Source organism: Lepidochelys olivacea, assembly GCF_965140295.1.
Source record: "Lepidochelys olivacea isolate rLepOli2 genome assembly, chromosome: 3".
Classification (NCBI taxonomy): Eukaryota; Metazoa; Chordata; order Testudines; family Cheloniidae; genus Lepidochelys; species Lepidochelys olivacea.
In genome coordinates, this window is record NC_140413.1 from 4,169,763 (window position 1) to 4,191,810 (window position 22,048).

The window sequence follows — 22,048 nt, forward strand, 5'->3', positions numbered from 1 at the left end:
GGATCGGCTCATCTGGGGACTCCAACTTCTGCACCGTATGGTTGGCAGGGTGTTGAGGTCTGGCAGCTCAGGTCTTGGGCTGTGTCCTGGAGTTAGGGTTCAAAGTACTTCCTTTTGGACCCCAGTTTATATAGTGAGACTTGAGTCCTGCTTAGCTGTACCTTAACCAATCATTTTAAACTAAAGTGCTACAAAACTGTTTTTTTTTTTACCAATCCTAGCCATTATGAAACAATTCTTTAACCAATCAGACCCCACCACCTTAGCTGATTTAAATCTTGCAAAACTCGTTATGCAACAGACAGAACCAATCAAAGAACCAGACAGAGACCCTACAGATAAACAATAGAGAAGTAGGGACCATAAAGGCAAAACAGTAAAAAGGTAGGGATTTCACACTCACAGCTGTTGATAAGTGATTCCTTGCCAGACAGAATGCTATCAAACAAAGTTTTCTTTAACCATCTTACGATCTGTTTCTTTATCTGGTGGGGGGGCCATTAGGACAGGAGCATCTCCGACAGGGCCCAATATTACATTGTTTGAATATACTTTGAAGGAACGTGAGGATGTGACTTTCTACTTGGCTCATAGCTGCTGCTGTCCTAATGTGGCTGCAGAAACAGGCCTCAGACCTTGCAACAAAGGGCCCAAGAGCAGCGCTGTTAGCCAAGCCAGGGAATCCCCCAGGGGCATGAAGCCAGGACAGCCAGCTTCATACCACCAGCTCCCCACCCCAGCCCTAGAGGATACGGCTGGGGGCAGAGTCTGAGCGCCATGTCCTGCAGCAATCTGAGCAGCCAGGGCAGCCCATCAGCTGGCAGGGGAAGTGGCTTCTCCCGCAGCCTCCCTCAAGCGTCCGGCCTGCCTCAGGCTGACACAGATCGGGGCTAACGTCACCAAAGTTCGCAGGGCCCAGGTCATCCCCAGGCCTGAGCTGAGACTGGCATGGAGACGAGGAGGTGGGGCGACGGCCTCTCCTTTGGGTCCCGGCACCTTTGCCTCTCCTCAGTGCTGGGGGCGAGTTTGGGGGGCCTCCGAGGCTGCCCTATCTCATCCCTGCGGGAATAGCTGGAGCATGGGAACTCCAGGAATAGCCGGAGCGTGGGAACTCCACAGCCCCATCTCGCCAGCTGGCCACTTCCATGAAGGACGCCTGCGGTGTGGGGCGGAGAGCCAGCAAGGCCCATTTATGTCTGCCAAGGAGTGCTCCTAAATTGGGGGGTGTTCCTGCAGCAGCCCTGATAGCAGCTTTACAAGAGTAGATATAGGGCCAAATCCTTAAAGGCATTTAGGTGCCTAACTCCCATTGGAACTGGGCCGGAGCCCTGACAGTGATCCCGGCTGGGAGGTAGGTGGGCAGGTGCCCAGGTTGCTGGGGTGAGCTGGCAAGGGACGGAGTGAAAAGGGGCATCACGGGCCAAAGCATTCTGATGCCCGGGCTGCTGCTGTCACAGCAAGGAAATTGATCCAGCAGCTGGAGCTGAGCACCAGCCTCCGGTGATGGGAAATAATGGAAGGAGGCTCAGCCAGAGAAGGCAGCCTGAAATCAATTGTGAAGTCAGGAAATGTCACTGCAGGGGAGGGATGACTCAGTGGCACAGGGAATGCTGCGCTCGCAGCCAGGCCAAAGTTATCGTACATTAAACCAGCCCCTGTGAGAGTGTAATGGACTTTGATTATATACCCAGCTCATCTCCCCTACCCTGCACGGCGTGGCTTTCACGAATGCACTGGGTAAGGCTGCACTGATGCTGGCTAATTGGCAGCAATGGGCTAGGATGGGAAAGTACTGTTGCAAATGCGACAACTGCTGAAGACCGTGTCACACTGTGATGCGGGGGAAGGGATTGGTTTGGGGAGAGAGGACAACGGGGGGGCGTGGGGAGACCTGATTCTGTTCTTGGCTCTGCCACTGACCTGCTGTGTGAACTTAGGCAAGTCATTTCCCCTCGCTCTGCCTCAGTTTCCCCATCTCTCCCTTTGCCTGTCTTGCCTGAGGTTAAGGAGGGACTTGGTCACTGTCTATAAGTAAGGCTAAGATTTTCTCGTGGGTATTTTTAGTAAAAATCACAGACAGGTTGCGGGCAATGAACAAAAGTTCATGGGAGCCCACAACCTGTCCCTGACTTTTACTAAAAATGCCCTGGAGGAGGGGTGACAAACAGCAGTGCCCGGGCTTGCAGCTGCTCCATCCCCATAGAATCATAGGAGATTAGGGTTGGAAGAGAGCTCAGGTCATCTAGTCCAACCCGTTGAGCCCGATGATCTAGCCAGCTTTCCGTCCACCTTATAGTCCATTCATCCAGCCCATACTTCTTTAACTTGCTGGCAAGAATACTGTGGGAGACCGTGTCAAAAGCTTTTCTAAAGTCAAGATATATCACATCCACTACTTTCCCTATCCACAGAGCCAGTTATCTCATCATCGAAGGCAATCAGGTTGGTCCGGCATGACTTGCCCTTGGTGAATCCATGGTGACTGTTCCTGATCACCTTCCTCTCCTCCAAGTGCTTCAAAATGGATTCCTTGAGGACCTGCTCCAGGATTTTTCCAGGGACTGAGGTGAGGCTGACCAGTCTACAGTTCCCCGGGTACTCCTTCTTCCCTTTTTTAAAGATGGGCACTACATTTGCCTCTTTCCAATTGTCCGGGACCTCCCCCAATCTCCATGAGTTTTCAAAGATAATGGCCAATGGCTCTGCAATCACATCTGCCAACTCCCCCAGCACCTGGGATGCAGTGCATCCGGCCCCAAGGACTTGTGCATGTCCAGCCTTTCTAAATAGTCCTGAACCTGTTCTTTCACCACTGCAGGCTGCTCACCTCCTCCCCATGCTGTGCTGCCCAGTGCAGTAGTCTGGGAGCTGGCCTTGTCTGTGAAGACCGAGGCAAAAAAAGCATTGAGTACATTAGCTTTTTCCACATCCTCTGTCACTAGGTTGCCTCCCCCATTCAGCAAGGGGCCCACGCTTTCCCCGACCTTCCAATGGCTGGAAGCTGAAGCTAAGCAAAGTCAGACTGGAAATAAGATGTACATTTTTACCTATGAGAGTAATTAACCATTGGAACAATGCCCCAGGGGTCGTGGTGGATTCTCCATCACTGACCATTTTAAAATCCGGGGCAGGTCTCTGGCCTGTGCTACACAGGGGGTCAGACTAGTTTACCACAATGGTCTCCTCTGGCCTTGGGTTCTACAAAATCACTTTGCTCTAACGCCCGACTCTGACCGTACCAATGCTGGGGTCAATCCGGAGCAATTTTGCTGAAGTCAGTGGGGTCACGCTGATGGAAAGTGGATGAGATCAGGGTGGTGTATGGCTGGGCCCAGCATAGTTTGATTTGTGTGGGAGTTTGATGTGGGACCAGTCCCACACGGTCACGCTATGCAAGTTTGTTACTTAAGAATGAGTGTTATTTATGTTACTGTTATTAGTGCTTCGAGGCCCTAACGAAGGCCAAAGGCCCATTATCCTGGGCGGTGCCCAAACACAAAGACAGAGACAGTCCCTGCCACAAGAGCTTACAGTCCAAGTGGACAAGGCAGCCTGAGAATGGGAGGGGAAACAGAGGCACAGACGTGCCCAAGGTCACGTCACAGAGCAGCTCAGTGACACAGCCCGATTGCCGTGCCGGTGCCCGGTCCCACTAGGCTACGCTGCCTCTCCAGTTCAATGGGTGTCCCATGCAGGCAGGTCTATCCTTCCGCATGTTCTGGGCTCCCCGTCCACAGACCCTGAAAACTCCCAGACTTTGGTGGCTGGGGAGCCCCGGGAGCAGCCTGTGAATCCTGCAGCGGACGCCAAGGCCGGGGGAACACGTCGTAAATCAGTGAGGGCTATTGCTGCTCTGCGTGGGAGCGGGCTCGGCTATTTTTAGCAGCTTGTTCCCGGGGCGGATGGTGACACTGCACAACGCACTCCCAAATGTTGTAACATCTCCAGGACAATCGGGCCAACTGGCTCAGTCACTTAAAATAACCAGGTTTGTGTAACTGCAGCCTGATGCACTGGGGTTGCTGGACATGCTGCCGCCCCTACAGCTGTAAGGAATGAGAGTGGATGTATTCAGGGGAGGATTCGTGCCCTGGCTGCATTATGCTCTCGTTCACACCAGGCTCCGATCGGGATCTCCATCACACCCTCTGTAAATCAAGAGCAAGCCAGTCAGGTTCCAGCAGTGCAAACCCACTGGATTCACAGCAGAGAGCAGAAGTTGGCCCCAAATGTCCCGTACGCAGGGACACCTGCCTCTGATCTCATACTGGTGTAAATCAGGAGCGACCCCTAGCTAAGTACTCTGGAGCAGAGCCCGTGCAAGTGAGCCCAGAGCCTGGGGCAGAAGCCTTGCTGATGTGAACTGGTTTCACTCCCCTGCAGTCCCCGGAGCCAAGCCAGTTTGCACCAGCTGCGGAGCAGGCCCATATCTTTAATGGTGGACATTTTATACGACGCCTCTCAGCCGAAGATCCCAAAGTGGGTTCGAAACGGGCCAGACTCTCCAGAAGGGCACTGCTGCTTTGTAGCCCGCCACCAGTGGTCGGCTGGCGTCTGGGGACTCCTCCAGGAGTCAGGCCTGGCATAGCAGCTCTTCCCCCATGGTGCAGCAGGGAGAAGGCGCCTGGCCAGGAAACCTCCAGGCTACCCCGAGGTCTGGCTGCATGTTCAGCTCCCCGTGGCTGCTGAAGCCCAGACAGAGCACAGGTGACCAGCGGCAGGAGCCAGGGAGTGCAAAGTCTCACCCCACCTTTGCACGGCTCCACCCCTTGCTTGCACTAGAAGAACATCTCTGGGTGCGGGGGGTGGGAAACACTGGCATTGTGGGGTCAGTCACCACTTTCTTTATTCCCACCTCTCCCCCTGTTCTTGACCTTCTAATTTACACTGTGTGGCGATCAGTCTTTCCCGCGCCGGGACTCCCCTCTCAGGTATCAGGGATCTAGCCGGCACCTCCCCACAGTTAGCAATAAATAGGGACACAGCCTGGTTCAGCGCCAACGTCCATCGAGTCCACTGTCTTGGCTCTGACACTGGCGAGTGCCGTATTCTTCAGAGGACGGTGCGAGAAAGCCAGATGTGTGAGACCTCCTGTGCCCCATGTAGGCCTCCTTCCAACACTTCAGAGCCAGGGACCGGTTAAGCCCTGAGGCAGGAGGTATAATATTCCTTTCCAGTTTTTTGTTATAGCTCTGGTTATTCTTGATATCCATATAAATGTCCAGTCTCTCTTCGAGTCTTGCTATCAGTGACTTCCTGTGGCAATGAGTTCCACAGTCTAATTACACACTGAGTGACCAAGTGCTTCTTTCGATTAGCTGCAGGTCCCCTGGCTCTTGTGTTGAGAAACAGGGAGACCAGACGCGTCCAATCTCTCATTTCCAAGCCTCTTTCCCCTCCACACCACATAGCAAGTGGAGGGAGGAGCAACCCTATGACCCCTAGGTCCAGAATCCATGGTCTAGATGATGATTAATTATTGCTAATTAGTGATTTACTGTGCTTTGTAACTTGCCACACAGTAGTGATTATGTCACACATTTTGTAAAGTGTGTGTCCTGTTCCTGTCTAGTCACTGGTTCACATCGAGGATAACAGCCTCCTACTGCTGCCTGCTGACAAGGTTAGCTGACGGGGGAGACGGCTGTGCTGTGGTTCTGGCGTGCTCAGGCTCAAATCCAACTGATGAACCAAGGCGTGGTTGTTACCATTAGAAGCTCTTTAATGCTATATGACATCTTCTTGTCTGGCTGTTGTTGCAAACATAACTAAAGCTCCTCTCATATGTTAGCTTGAAGCTGTTGACTTTGATGCAGTTTCCCCCTGGTTTGACGTAGGATAACTGAGATGAATTGGGCTTGTCGTTCTTTATGGCTCAGCACAGGACAAAAGGGTGACAGGTTGCTTTGTCAATCACTGGGTGTGTCTTCCACTCTCCCTGGATATATTCGTGTGGAATTGCGTTCTGGAAGGTGTCAGTTGCAAACAGCCTTCAGCCCAAGCAGAGAATCGGCCTTAAGGGAGGCATGTCGCAGCAGAGGTCTCTGGTGCTTTGGGTTTGTTTGTTTTGCTTCTCTCCACACGTCTGGAATGCTTCCAGCATAGCCTTTTATTAGAGTGTGCCTATAAACGCCCTAGGGATACTGTGGAAAATCACCAGCTGATTATCTGTGCTCCACATTCATGTAAAACAAAACCAGGCTTCCTCCCTCCCCTCCCCACGAAAGGGCAGGCTGAAACATGGCTCTGACCAGGCAGGCGAGTCTCTCTGAAATTCGAAAGGTGTAACCTAATGGTTATAGCAGGCTTCTGGGAAGTATGACGCCGAGGTTCTATGCTGGGTTTGGCCACTGACTCACAGTGTGATGTTGGGCATGTTCAAATGTCTCATCTTCCCCATCTGTAAACCACCGGATGGCACTGAGACGTCATAAGTGGGCAGTGTTAATATTTAATATATTACATTTGCTAGATCATCTGTGTGGTGAGAGGTGAAAGTTTATTCACCTTGGAGGGAAGTGTGTATGTGTAGGTAGCCAGGTGGGGAGGTTTGTGTTATAGTTACCTACACAGAAGTAAAACATGTACCTTCTCTAATGACATTTATTTTTAGATGGGGCGGGGGGGGGGGCAAGAAAGAACAAAAGTAAAGTTTCCATGGGAGAGCACAGTATGTGTGTCTCTCTGGTACAGGCCACCGCAATTCTGAGCACAAAATGCCTGCCAAGTTCTTAGTGGTTTAAAGGTGCAGTACGCAGAAAACAAAGGCATCCACAGCCTATGCCAGCTGAAACTGGCCCCCGGATGAAGAGCAGCTGGCTAAAGCTGAACCCAGGCAAGACTCAGGTGACGCTTGAGGGAAGGTTTGAAAGAACTCACCTCCCCTGTGGTATCCCCCATTAGAAAGGCCTTCCGCTTGTTAGGCCTCACTGCAGCCTTGAGGTCCTGCTTAAAAAACTTAGCTATTTTGGACTCCACCAGGCTACTGGAAGCCCAAATAGGCTCAGCAGTGAAAAGTTCCCACGTCCACCTGCAACTGGCCAGAAGATGGAGCCCTGCCGCACCTGACACGGACCGGGCCGTGCTGAGACAAGCGTTCGCGACCTCTAGGCTCGATTACTGGAGCTCGTTCTATCTAGGAACGAAGCCGTGTGGCCTAAACAACCTCAGCTGGGACAGAACGCAGGAGCCCACCTGCTCAGCAGCATGTCACTCCTGCATTGGCTCCCCATGTAACAAAGAGGCCAGGCTAGGTCTCTGCCCTGATGTACAAAACCTTCCCAGCCTGGGCTATGTGAGAGACACTGCCCGCTCCTCAACCAGGACCGCCCACCACAGCTGCGATCCACCAGAACAATAGACTCACCCACCAGTGGCAGGATGCGTGAGTGGGCCAAGCCCATGGAACTCATTGCCACAAGAGAGGAAAACAGGCCCAGGCCTCAGAAGCGAACGCAAAGCCCATCTCCTGGACTCAGCCGTCCCTCAGTGTCTTCACGCACAGACCCCAGGGCACATTCACTCACTTCACACAATCACCAGGCGAACAACCCACCACTAAGCCAGGTGAGCTTCTCCTACAGGCTGGGAAACAGACTGGGAATGGTGGCTGCTGTTTCTATTATGAAATACTTGCAAGATGCCTGGAGGCTTGACAAAGCCCTGGCTGGGATGATTTAGTTGGGGATTAGGTCCTGCTTTGAGCAGGGGGTTGGACTAGATGACCTCCTTTCAACCCTGATACTCTATGATTCTATGATTCGATTGTGGGGTGGTGTACAACGAAGTGGATCTGGGAAACAAAGCCCATGGTGGAATCTCAGTGCATATAGTTTTTCCTAAATTGGGCAACTGGGATTGTTTTCAGTTGAACCAATGCGCTCTATGGAGTTCAAACTCTATGGAGTTTGGCAGAACCATGGGTTTTTTTGTGCATTTATCCCTTAAAATAGCCCATTTGTGTTATTATTCCAAGGCTTTCCATCCAACTAGCCAATAAAATATCCTTTCAGGGGAGGATGACACTGCAAAAGTCCCTTATGCGGATTCATTCGGGCGGACATTCATTGTTTATAGGTTGCCTCCATGCGATGGTTCAGACCATTTTATGTCTCTTGGCAAGCTACACAACAAAAAAGGTAATTATTCTAGACAGGAGGAAAGCGATGATGTCATTGGAATAACTGCAGAGCAATTAAAATGAAATTAAGTCCTCTGACAAGTCCGTGGCGATACTGTCTATGGAAGATGGCTTTTATCTGACGGAGGAGCTGGCTGAGTTTGGGTTTTAATAAACATTTCATAAGAAAACTTTAGATTTTTGTGCTTCTTTGCAGCTGGGGCTGAAGATGGTATTTATCTAGGCTGGGTTGGGGCACAGGCTGAGTGGCTGAGCCCGTTGAAAGCCAGGAAGGGCTCAGTACCTGTCAGAATCAGGCCCCCCTTGGTTTGTAACAGTGCCTCTGGGCTCCCAAAGGTGACTCTGGAGAAGTGGCATCATGGGGTCATCTTAGTCCCCTTCCATATCAAGCATTGTTTGGGTTTACAAGCAAAGCCACAGTCTCTCCACTAACCCGCCCTGGTATCTCAGCCTGGGATCCGACTCCCTGGGGCTCTTTCTAGCTCGCCCATAGTAAAGGCACTGCAGGGGACTTCCCGGGAGCTATGTCCGTTTTCCCCAGCGGAGAATCCGGCCCAGTGTCTCCAGGACATCACACAGTTCTCTGAGCGTCTCATTCCCGGCACGCCAGGCGAACGGCGGCGGAGCTTGGAGAAGGGCGACGCAAATTATTAAGCAGCCTGGAAGAATTGATTCGTGGGGCTAGATTAAAAGCACTCCGTTCTCGCCAGGTGAAACGATTCCTGATGGGGACACGACAAGCGCCCACGAGCGTTTGAAGAGGGCGAACACCGAGGGATAACATCCAGCCTAGCATTTAAATAACCCTTTCTAATTTTCAAAGCGCTTTGCAGCCGTTCATTAAAGACTCTGTGCCGCGTCCCTGCTGGGCAGCCTGTCAGAATGATTACTGCTCTTTCAGAGAGGAGGGAAAGCAAGAAGGCGCTAAGGGGCTCCTCGCAGCCAGGCATTGCCACAGCCTGGATTAGATCGGAGGCAGGGCTCCCTAGCCCAGTGGTCCTCAGCCTTTGCCATACTGGGACTCCGGAGCACAGGTGTGGGCCCCGACACGTCCCTTCTCCCATCAGTGCGCCAGCCCCCCCCCCATGCGGCTTCCCTCTCCTCCCGCAGAGTGGTGGAAGTGCCAACAGAGGCTGGGATGAGGGCAGGGGGCTCCCCAGTATTTACCCCAGCTCTCGTCTCTGGCTGCCACACCCAGAGCTGTCTGTGGGGACGGTGCTGGCAGGGTCCCTGAGGAGATGCCTGGAGCAGTTCCCCCACTCTGAGCTGTTTTCTCGGGCTGTCTGCAGCCTCAGGCAGACGTTGCCATTTTGGTTGCCTTTGGAAGCTTTTCTTCGCAACCAGATGCACTAGACATGTGCTTTTTTTTCTTTCAAGAAATAAACCAAAAAGAGCTACAGTTCTCATGTAATTTAGTTGGGGGGTCGGTCCTGCTTTGAGCAGGGGGTTGGACTAGATACCTCCTGAGGTCCCTTCCAACCCTGATATTCTATGAATCATGTGACTCCCGGAGATGAGGCCCTGTACATGGGCCTACAGTGTCTTTGCCTTAATCTGGCCATGTTGGGACCACTTTTTCTACCACAGGACCCGCCCCCCGGGCCTCACTCCCATCTGCATGAGACTCCCCCGCACTTAGTGTAACCCACACGCCTCCTAGGTGTGGTGCTCTGTCCCCTCTAGTGGCACCGAGACCACTTAGACATTCGTGAATCTGCCACAGCCTCAGCTACGGGCCATGTTGTGGCTTTTAGTTCATGCAGTAGAGGCTCATGCAGTTAGCTCCAGAGGTTCCCAGGTTGGATCCTGCCCGCTGCCGACTGGGGTCTGTCGGCGTTACATTAGCAATATGGGACAGGCAGGGTAGTTGTGACCCCCTGGTTTAGAACCTCTGCATTGGACCGTGGTAATGTTAGGAAGCAAAATGGAGAGGAATTAGTACTGACTAGCAGAGCTTGTCAAAAAAGTGAGTTCTCTCCCGCACAAAAATTTGATTTTCATTGGAAATGTGAAAGCTGAACTATTTCATCCACATGCCAAAATATTTCGGTTTGCCACAGTGCCTCACGGGATTTGTAGGTCAGTGGTCTCATGCGCCCATTCTCCTCTATGGGCTTGGCTCTGTAGTTGGACTACATCTCCCATAATACATCTCTTCAAGAGGGGTGATGGTTCATCCTGGGACTCCCTGGCCATAGTGGCTTATGGAAGATGTAGTCTGGCTGGGGAGCCTGGCACATAGAGGAGAATGGGACAGGAGGTAACCAAACTACAACGACCAACAGGCACCGTGCCATCCTCTCCCTATCAAAATATATTGGTTTGCAGCTGAAATATCAAAATTTTCTTCAGAAAGCAGATGCTTCTTACCCAATTATTTATGTATTTGAAAACCCAAATTTCTTTCTGAAAACAGGTTTCAGAGGGGTAGCTGTGTTAGTCTGTATCAGCAAAAACAACGAGGCATCCTTGTGCCACCTTAGGGACTAACCAATTTATTTGGGCATAAGCTTTCGTGGGCTGGAACCCACTTCATCAGATGCATGGAGTGGAAAATACAGTAGCAGGTATAAATACACAGCATATGAAAAGATGGGAGTTGCCTTACCAAGTGTGGGGTCAGTGCTAACGAGTCAATCCAATTAAGGTGGAAGGGGGCTATTTTCAGCAGTTGACAAGAAGGGGTGTAAATCACTTTTGTACTGCTAATGAGGCCAGTGTAATCAAGGTGGGCCATTTCAAACAGTTGACAAGAAGGTGTGAGTATCAGCAGGGGGAAATTAGTTTTTGTAGTGACTCATCCACTCCCAGTCTTTATTCAGGCCCAATTTGATGGTGTCCAGTTTTCAAATTAATTCCAGTTCTGTAGTTTCTCACTGGAGTCTGTTTTTGAAGTTTTTTGGTTGAAGAATTGCCACTTTTAGGTCTGTTATTGACTGACCAGGGAGATTGAAGTGTTCTCCTACTGGTTCTCCTACACTCTGTTTTCAGGCCTGCTGCCAAAACCCCGAACTTCTGCCAGTGAAGTTAAAACAGTTCCAAGCATGGCATAAGCCCTCTGCTGGCAAGCACTGTGCTTGTGTGGATGCTGAATTATTTGCACTGGCACAAAGAGTCCTCCAGCAACAATCCCACAATGCCACTGTCCCTGCGAGAGGGACTGCTCTGGTCGAAGTTTTGACTTCTCCTGCCCAGGGGTCACAGTGACCCGAATCCTGCTTCCCCTCCTGCCTTTAAAATCTCCAGCGTGTTTTGTAAACATTTCACTTCTTGGGAGCCCAAGCGTAGAGAAACGTTTTGTTTTTAAATAGGAAAAGTCACAGCCTTTTAGATGGTATTACCTGTCCTTTGTCAGGAAAAAACAAGAAGGGAGTTGAGATGGTCTGAAGCTGAGCTTGCTGAAGTTTGATCCGCTGCTCTTAAGACAAACACACCCAAAGAGTGAAAGAAAAGAAAAGAAAAGAAAAGAAAAGAAAAGAAAAGAAAAGAAAAGATAGAAGATGCAGTGTCTGTCACTCTCACTTACAATCTCGCTGCTGGGGACACATGGGCACAGGACATGGCCACGCCAGCTACGCCAAGACCTGGTAAATGCGGACCACGGTCGGGCTGTTTAAGGCATTGCCTTTAGCGGCCTGGCTGGTCACGGGCTGCTGCAAAAGGTGGAGTTGTCTTGGCGGGATGAGCCAGATTCTTGTTACATGGAAGGCAAGAAGAGAGAGACGGGAAAAAAGCGGGGAAGGAAAATAATACACGAGGGAGGGGCTGACTGCAGGAACCCAAAGCTCGCATCCCAGGGGTTTGGGATTTAGCTGGAGCCTGTGGCAATGTCATCTGCTTCCCTCCCAGGGTGCCTTTCAGACCAGGATGATGAAGGCCCCATAGTGCCATGGTGAATCCCAGGGTCCCAGGGGAGGCTGGGGTGGCGCCCGTGAGGGTGACGCTCACTCCTTCCAGTCTACTTGTCTTGCTGATAAACAATGTCCAAGAAGCACTGTCTGCCTCATCCCATTAGCATTAACCAATTGAAACACGTTTCGGTAATTTCAGCGATAACCCTTTCCTCCCCTTTGCCTCATTGTCATGCCAACCCGGGCCTTTCCCAGGAGCCCTGCAGACCCCTGCGCATGGTTCTCTCAACCTCAACAATCCCAGTTCGGCTCCAAACCTCAGCTGACTTTTATGAACAGTTGGATGTGGCAGGCCGAGCAGCACATCTGTTCCCCTGGACAACGTTGAGGACAGCCTCTTCCCACGAGGGCCGGCAGCGCACGCTGTAAGGATGTGCGGGTTCGTTTTTAGAAGCAGGAGCACTCTTCGGAAAGCTCGCACACGCAGCAGGCTTGCACGTGAACTTTGCAAAACACCCCAGAGACCAGGCAAAGCAGGTGACTTTCCAGGTCTCCCCACCATTGTGAGTGTCACGTTAACATCACCCTCGGGTGCTGTCTGGCTCAAGGACTCCGGAGCACCTGCGAATGCTATTTTGCAGGGCAGGGATTCCCAGCAGTGCTCTCGCTCGCTCCCACAGGTGTGCTCTAGCTAGAACTGGGCTTAAACTCTTCAGCAGGAATGCCAGCACCCTGGCAGTCTCTTGCTCTCCGGGTACTACGGTGGCCCTCATCACCATGGCATCTGAACTCTGACCCCCGCACAGCTGTGTCTCACAGAGGAGATTCCTGCTGAGCAGGTCCCATGAAGGGCAGAAGATGAAGGCAGCACGAACACGAAGGAACCTGGAGCTCCTGGCAAAGAGGCAGCTGCCATCCCAAGTGAGAAGAACAAGTCAGCCACTCACTTCAAGCCTTTCCTCCACCAAAGGCTGGGCTTTATACCCTAGAGAGACAGCTCCGAGCATGCCTCATTCTTAAAGGACATGTGTGCCTTCCCTTGAGAGGAGCTGTGGCCCAGATCCTCGAAGGTACATAGATGTCTAACTTGTGTGTAGGTACGTAACGGCCTTTGAAGCCCTTTGATCTGGCCTGTTTGGTTCCACTGAAGGTAAAGGCTAGACTAGAGGTAAGTTGGCCGAGAAAAGGATGGTAGGAAGGGGCTACTGCAGTTCCCCAGGGCAAGGCTCCTCTTCTGCTCTGTCAGCTGTTCCAGTAGGGAGTGCTTTGGGGAGGCAGCCAGGCTGTTGTCAAGCAATTCCCCTGGGAGATGAGAACAGCTGTGTCTAGGCTCCCTGGTTACCCAGCCCAGAGCACACATTAGCCTGGGAGTTTTACGTCCAGTGCTGCTGCTCTTTACCGGAGAAGTTGAATGCGTCCGTAGCACCAGGGAGAGCAACTGTTCAGGTGTCTGGATGGATCCGCCGGGAGCACGCAGGCCTGGGGTGGAGTCTGGGACTCGTGTGCACCCAAAATGGATCCAGAGAGCACAGACCCAAGGGAGGGCATTGGGTAAGGGCTGAGCCGTCACTGAACCTGTCTGCACTGGCAGCCCCGCGGCCCTGGTTCAGCTCCCCACGCCTTGCTCAGGGTATGCCTGGGGGCAGTCTGTTCTCTGGGGGCTCCCCAGCCCTGGTCAGGAACCCGGAGGGGTCAGGAACCCCGACAACATTCAGTGCGATGTGTTCTAGAGTCCAAGGCTGTGCGCCAGTGACGGCTGGTCACATAGAATCATAGAATCATAGAATATCAGGGTTGGAAGAGACCCCAGAAGGTCATCTAGTCCAACCCCCTGCTCAAAGCAGGACCAATTCCCAGTTAAATAATCCCAGCCAGGGCTTTGTCAAGCCTGACCTTAAAAACCTCTAAGGAAGGAGATTCTACCACCTCCCTAGGTAACGCATTCCAGTGTTTCACCACGCTCCTAGTGAAAAAGTTTTTCCGAATATCCAACCTAAACCTCCCCCACTGCAACTTGAGACCATTGCTCCTCGTTCTGTCATCTGCTACCATTGAGAACAGTCTAGAGCCATCCTCTTTGGAACCCCCTTTCAGGTAGTTGAAAGCAGTTATCAAATCCCCCCTCATTCTTCTCTTCTGCAGGCTAAACAATCCCAGCTCCCTCAGCCTCTCCTCATAAGTCATGTGTTCCAGACCCTAATCATTTTTGTTGCCCTTCGCTGGACTCTCTCCAATTTATCCACATCCTTCTTGTAGTGTGGGGCCCAAAACTGGACACAGTACTCCAGATGAGGCCTCACCAATGTTGAATAGAGGGGAACGATCACGTCCCTCGATCTGCTCGCTATGCCCCTACTTATACATCCCAAAATGCCATTGGCCTTCTTGGCAACAAGGGCACACTGCTGACTCATATCCAGCTTCTCGTCCACTGTCACCCCTAGGTCCTTTTCCGCAGAACTGCTGCCTAGCCATTCGGTCCCTAGTCTGTAGCGGTGCATTGGATTCTTCCATCCTAAGTGCAGGACCCTGCACTTATCCTTATTGAACCTCATCAGATTTCTTTTGGCCCAATCCTCCAATTTGTCTAGGTCCTTCTGTATCCTATCCCTCCCCTCCAGCATATCTACCACTCCTCCCAGTTTAGTATCATCCGCAAATTTGCTGAGAGTGCAATCCACACCATCCTCCAGATCATTTATGAAGATATTGAACAAAACCGGCCCCAGGACCGACCCTTGGGGCACTCCACTTGATACCGGCTGCCAACTAGACACGGAGCCATTGATCACTACCCGTTGAGCCCGACAATCTAGCCAGCTTTCTACCCACCTTGTAGTGCATTCATCCAGCCCATACTTCCTTAACTTGCTGACAAGAATACTGTGGGAGACCGTGTCAAAAGCTTTGCTAAAGTCAAGAAACAATACATCCACTGCTTTCCCTTCATCCACAGAACCAGTAATCTCATCATAAAAGGCAATTAGATTAGTCAGGCATGACCTTCCCTTGGTGAATCCATGCTGGCTGTTCCTGATCACCTTCCTCTAATGCAAGTGCTTCAGGATTGATTCTTTGAGGACCTGCTCCATGATTTTTCCAGGGACTGAGGTGAGGCTGACTGGCCTGTAGTTCCCAGGATCCTCCTTCTTCCCTTTTTTAAAGATTGGCACTACATTAGCCTTTTTCCAGTCATCCGGGACTTCCCCGGTTCGCCACGAGTTTTCAAAGATAATGGCCAATGGCTCTGCAATCACAGCCGCCAATTCCTTTAGCACTCTCGGATGCAACTCGTCCGGCCCCATGGACTTGTGCACGTCCAACTTTTCTAAATAGTCCCTAACCACCTCTATCTCCACAGAGGGCTGGCCATCTCTTCCCCATTTTGTGATGCCCAGCGCAGCAGTCTGGAAGCTGACCTTGTTAGTGAAGACAGAGGCAAAAAAAGCATTGAGTACATTAGCTTTTTCCACATCCTCTGTCACTAGGTTGCCTCCCTCATTCAGTAAGGGGCCCACACTTTCCTTGGCTTTCTTCTTGTTGCCAACATACCTGAAGAAACTCTTCTTGTTACTCTTGACATCTCTTGCTAGCTGCAGCTCCAGGTGCGATTTGGCCCTCCTGATATCATTCCTACATGCCCGAGCAATATTTTTATACTCTTCCCTGGTCATATGTCCAACCTTACACTTCTTGTGAGCTTCTTTTTTATGTTTAAGATCCGCTAGGATTTCACTATTAAGCCAAGCTGGTCACCTGCCATATTTACTATTCTTTCGACTCATCGGGATGGTTTGTCCCTGTAACCTCAACAGGGATTCCTTGAAATACAGCCAGCTCTCCTGGACTCCTTTCCCCTTCAAGTTAGTCCCCCAGGGGATCCTGGCCATCCGTTCCCTGAGGGAGTCGAAGTCTGCTTTCCTGAAGTCCAGGGTCCGTATCCTGGACATATCAGCTGCTGCATTAGCCTACGCATTCGCTGCACTCCTGGGTTGAGAGCCTCAGGCAGGGGCACCAGGGGGGCTATGCTGATTTTCACCAGCTGAAGATCTGGCCCCTGGGTCTGAACGCTGCCTGAGAAACCCCAGTTCTGCTCTCTTCCAACCCGCCTGAATCTCTGCAAAGCCCCATCTGGTGACAGCGATTTGTTCTTTTCTCCCCAGTGGCCTTGGCAGGCCAGGATTGCTCTGTGAAGCCTGGGGGAAAGCCGTTAGCGTTAGCACAGGGCGGCCCTCGGGGTGGCATGAAAGGGAGCCCCACCCCTCTTGCAGTCCCCAGCACCTGCTCATGAATGAACCAGCTAGCTCCACTTAAAAGTCTGCTGCATGCACCCATGGCCACTGGGCCACCCGGCAGCTGGAGCAGCAGCTCGAATGATTTGCAGATGCAAACACAGGGGAAATCATTACATGGAAATTGGCTTTAATCTTCTACTGGTACTGCTGAGGCCCATGGCTGGGAGCCACTGTCCAGAGCAGAGAAACGTATTAACATTTTCTCCTCTCCAAGCACCCTGACTGGTTATCGTAGGATGTGATCTGAAAGCTCAGAGGTCAGAGCTGGGGACCAGCAAAACACAAGCAGCGTCGCTGGGCCTCCCCAAACCAGCGTGTAGCCCACAAGGCCTTGCAATATGTGATGCCGGATCCAAGGGTGTCAGTGCTGAGGCCGTGGCCGAGAGTCTCAAAGGGGGCCAGTAATTTTGGCAGCCACGGGTTGGAAGTGCCCAGCCTGAGATACCTGCTAGGGGCCTGGTTTACAGCGAGCAGGTCCTCAGCACTTTCTGGGAATCAGCGCACAGGTCTAGGACGGGAGATAACCATGGTCCCGTCCTTGCTCTGCCTGCTTCAGAGCAGAACATGTGAACTCAGATGGGAACCGGTGCCTGAATTTGTCAACTCGTACATTTCAATTAATTCAGGAATGGGATAAATCTGGAGAGGCGCTGAGCACCGGCAGCTGCCACTGACTGCAGGGTGAGCTGCAGGTGCAAAGACAAGACGTGGCTGGAATGAATTTACAAGGGAGTCTTTGCTGAGGCACTGAACCCAGATTGACCCTGTGGTTCTTTCTGGCTTCTCACAACCTGAACTGCCTAATGTCACCACACAGGGTCTCCTTAACTCTGGCCTGGAAGGGACACCAGCTGGCTATGGGTGTGTTATGTTCCTCTCTAGTGGCTGGGCCACATGGGGGATAACAACTTACTACTGCTACCAAATAAGTAGGTTAAATGGTAGAGTGCTGACAGCACTACCGTCTGTGCTTAGTACATCTCAGCAGTAGGTGCTTTAAGCTCCTTGGATGGAATGTGCTATAAAATATCAAAATTATTTATTATACCCCTCCAGTAACCCTTTAAAAACAGAGTACTTAGACTAGAAGCTTTTTAGGGCAGTGTGACAGGTTGCCCACCTCCGGGATGCCACCTGATGTACTGGGGTACCACTGAGACTGCCCATTCCACCAGCCTGGGCTCCCCCACCATGTGCTGCTGAGCCAGGCCCTCAAGCAGATCAAGACTTTTAGAATGACACCTCACAAGGCAGACTTTGTACAGAACATAACCTAATTACATGACAGTGGTGAATATTGAGATTTCAGGGTGTCACAGGCAGGAACTGTCCTTTTCATGGCTGGTGCATAAACCACCTCTTCGGAGAAGCAAGCCTGCTGGCCTCTCCCCTTCCGCCCAAGGCCCTTCCCCTTCCGCCCCCCTCGCTTTCCAGAACCTGGAGCCCTCCACCATGGCAGGAGGAGCTGTGGCCAAACCAGCCCAGCCCCTGGGCCGCTGGCCAGCCCACCCCAGCTGCGCCAGCCAGCCCAACCCCCAGGCCACCGGCCAGCCCCGAGTCATCCCGGCCCGCTGCTGGCCAGAGCTGAACCTCCATTGGCTTCGGGGGAGAGGGGTGGCCTTGGGGTGGAGCATAGGTGGGGCCACGCCTGGGTTATGGGAGGTTTAGCCTCCCTGGCCTCTGATACCCGCTGCCCACGGTCCTTTTGTTCTGTGTTTATACAGCTCCTACCACAACAGGGTCCTGGTCCGCGAGTGCTGCTCCTCTGGCCTAAATTAGTAAAATTGAAAGCACTGTAGCAGATCCCGAGCAGTGTCCAGTGCAGCCTCCGGTGGCCTTCTTCCCCAAGTGATTCGGACCCAAACGGATTCTGTTTTACCCATTCCATCACGTCCCATTTCTTTGCAGTCTGCCGCATCATTAATATACACTGCTGCTCCGCCACCTTTACCTGGAGTTCTGTCTTTCCTGAACAGCACGTACCCTTCAATCCCTGCACGCCAGTCGTGACTACAGTTCCACCTTGTTTCTGTTATCCCTAAAATATCTGGGTTCACTTCCTGCACCAGGAATTCGAGCTCCCCCATGTTGCTATCCGGGCTCCTTGCATTGGTGCGCAGACGTCTTCGTTGTTTCTGCTCGGCTTTGCCCAGACTCCTCCCTGATCGGGTCCAGTCATTCTACTGCCAGTATCACCCACCAGACTGGTAGTGTCACTGGTATCACCGCTACCTTTCCTCTTGTCCATTCTCCTACCCTCCGCTGGTCCTTTCTCCATTGCTGTGCCATCTCTTACTTGATTTGCCTCCGGCTCTCTATTAGAATCAGGCGTGGAGATTACATGAGCATCTCCCAGCCATCTCCCCCGAGTTCCTCGTTTTAAGCTCTTTTAATCAGTTGCGCCAACCTCCCAGAAGTCGATTTCCCTCCCTACTCAGGTGGAGTCCATCCCAAGGGAACAGTTCTCTGTCCGTGAATGCCTCCCAGTGGTCAAACATCCCAAAGCTCTCCTGAAAGCACCACTGCCTGAGCCATCTGTTGAGCATCATAATCTTGTCTCGCCTTCATTATCCTCCTCCAGGGACAGGTAGAATCCCACTGACGATCACCTGAGCCTCCATTTCTTTAAGTATCTCCCCAGCCTGCCACAGTCTCCCTTGATGTGTTCCAGCGAGAATCTAGCAGGATCGTTTGTTCCCACGTGAAGGACAACCAGCGGATTCTTTCCTGCTCCCATTAGGATCCTCTTCAGCCTCAGGTTCACATCCCGTATCTTAGCTCTTCTCAGACAGCACACCAGCAGCTCTGGTGACAGGCCTGTCCATCCTTCTCAGGCGGGAGTCCTCAGTCACATAGACCTGCCTCATTGTGATGGTGGTGCGATTCTCCGGCCTTCCTCCTGTTGTTTCTGGCTGCAAGTCTTCTTGTCTTTTGTTCTCCCTTGCCATCTTCTGTGAGTCATCCTCTATCCTCCTGGGCTCCAAATGTAGCTATCTCCATTGACTTTCCCCCTCTTCTTACAGGACTAGCCACTCTTCTCTTCTTCCTGGCCCTCCCACCTTCAGTTACAGCCTGCTGTGCCCTTTCTTCATTCTCCAGCTCAGCAAACCTATTCCTGAGCTGTATTCGTCCTTCACTCACAGGTCTTGTCCTCTGCCTGGTTCTCGTAGTCACATGCTTCCACTGGCCACTTTCTTCACCCAGCAGCCTACCCTCACGGTTCTGCAGTCCAGCTTGTACCTCCAAGTCTTGACTTTTCCCTTCAGCCTTCTCTCACCTTCTCTCCATCCTCCACTCGAATCCCCTTTGAAACTCAACCTCATTTCCACCTGCATCTTCAAACCTCGGATCTTCTCTTCCACCAGCTCTATCAGGTGGCACTTCATACAAACGAAGCTCTTTTTGGGTACCCACTCCAGGATAATGTACATCTTGTAGCTTCCACCTCTGGTCATCTTCTTTGTCTCTTCCATTCCTTGGGTCACTACCACTGCTGCCTTTGTATCTGTCATAACCTTCCAGTCTAAGCTCCTGTCAAGAAAAACACAGGCTCACACAAAACAAAAACAGAACACCACAGACTCTCCCCCACTGTGATCATTAGACTTCAGAGTTAACGAGTCATCAAGTTGAACAGAGGTTGTCAATCACTCTCAGAGAGAAACTGTCCCCTCTAGCTCTCCGGATAGTGAAGTCCTCAGTGGGAGTTGTGACAAAGATGTACCTGTGCCTGGGTTTAGAGTAAGACCAGCACTTCCCTGAAATGAATGAGAGTCTTTCCATTGGCTTCAATGGGTTTTAGATCAGGTCCCATTGACGTCAATGGATAGAATCCCATTCGGTTCACTGAGCCCAGGATCAGTCCCTTGGTTTCTGGTGGGTGAATAACTTACAGCAAGACGATGTATTTATAGCAGCCAACCCATGAGTTTTTAATTAAAATTCCATTTTCTTGTGCTCCAGATGTCATGAATAATGCTGCTCTCAGTGTTCTGTTTGCTTTTTAAAGAAGCACTAAATGTTCTGGGTGATTTTTTGCCCTGCGCAGCACGTCGACTCTCTTTACGTGAGTGAGGCAGGCGGTGAGGGTTTGTTTGTTTAAAGGAAGAACCCGGAATGTGGCTCTGTTCGTTACTGACCCCTTGCCCCGTCAAGACAACAGCATGGTCTCACAGGTGCCGTTCATCCAGTCCAAAGAGGAGGAGAAAGAAGACTTCAGAGCAGGAAATCAGATCAGGAAACCAAGCTAAATCGAGTTGGCTGGAGAGGCCATTGAATTACAGGGTGCGATGGTGGCCGAAAATAATCAACAGCGGCTGCTGCCTGAATGCTGAGTTGGGACGTGGGTTGAAGTTTGCACAGAGCCAAGGGAATGCTGGGATTGTCGGAGTGGCAGGAAAGAGGAATTCTGAGATGGTGGGGGGGGGTCACTCACTACTTTATTTATTCCTACTGCTACCCCATGCCTTAGCCTTCTGTTTGCACTGTCCAGCTCAGTGGCTCTCAACCTTTCCCAAACCCATGGACCTGGGATCTAGCCGGCACCTCCCTCCAATTTAGCAATAGACAGGAACACGGGCATTGCCTGGTTGGATCAGCCCCAAGGTCCAGCTAGTCCAGTGTCCTGTCTCCGATGCTGGCCAGAAGCTAGTATTTAATTATAACCCCACTGAATACTCTTCCCACCCAGCCAGCTCCACTCATCATTAGCCTTTGCTTGGGATCCCTCAGCCAGCTTGTTGCCCACCTGACAAGCCAATCTGAATGCAGCTTTCCCGGGGGGTTCCAGGATGCTTCCTCCAACACTTCTCCAAAATCCAGATCTGCTGCTGTCCCTTTATCCACGAACGGCGCAGAATCTCTGCCGGGAAATGATCACGTTTGCCTGGCAGGATTTGTTCATTGTAAACCCACCCCGCTGGAAGTGCTCTTTCGGGTGGATCCTCGCTTTCCAACAAGCCCCTCAGGCCTTGCCCATGCTCACATCGGTTTAGCTAAAGCTGTTTTAAAACTGATTTAGTTAGACTCAGAGGTACAAGGTGGGGGAGGTAATATCTGCTACTGGACCAGCTTCTGTGGGTGGAAGAGACAAGCTTTCGAGCTTACACAGAGCTCTTCTCTCTCCCCCACAGAAGCTGGTCCAATAAAAGCTTTACCTGGCCCACCTTGTCTCTGTAATATCCTGGGGCTGACCTGGCTACAACAACACTGAAAACATCAATTAGTTAAACTCATGCAGGTCTGTGCTGGATGTTTAGTCCCCTGGCATCTCAGCCCAGGCGGACAGTGTCTGAGTACCAGGATGTGTGGGTTACTTCTTGGGCAGAATGTGCTACAGTAGCATCCCTTTGGATCTTCTCTGAATGACTCTGCAGTGTAACGCTTGCCAAGCAATGCCTCACTGGGGCAGCGTTAAGGACGAGTCCTCATTGTCGGCCTTCATCGATGAGCTGCTAACAGAGAAGCAAGAGCGCTCCCAACCCAGTCAAAGGAATTTGTGGGATGGCTTTGAGATTACACCCGAGGCCGTGATGGATGGTTCTGCCCTGTGGTTACGGCACTAGACTGGGACTCAGGAAATCTCTTTCTGGCTCTCTCTTAGGGTATGATACTGCTGCCCATCCCCATAGCATCTGGGCGACGTCCATGTAAAATGACTAGCAACAGCAAAGTCCTGAGTGGTCTTTGTGGAGTCTCTGGCTCTTCTGCCCCTGCCCCCACTATCCCTTTAAGGAAAGAGGAACTGGGCTGGATGGGGTCCC

At 51.7% G+C, this 22,048-nt stretch overlaps 1 protein-coding gene across 1 annotated transcript in view; it reads right to left on the reverse strand.

Annotated features, from left to right (window-relative positions):
* The window catches only part of CIB4 (calcium and integrin binding family member 4), a gene marked incomplete at both ends in the record, with an annotated part of 110,109 nt that extends 88,380 nt beyond the window's left edge, over positions 1-21,729 (reverse strand). The window contains 2 exons of the mRNA XM_084624056.1: positions 19,564-19,817; positions 21,689-21,729. Coding sequence (XP_084480182.1) covers positions 19,564-19,817; positions 21,689-21,729 — 295 coding nt within the window. The remainder of the gene's footprint in view (positions 1-19,563; positions 19,818-21,688) is intronic.
* Positions 21,730-22,048: the final 319 nt, after the last annotated feature.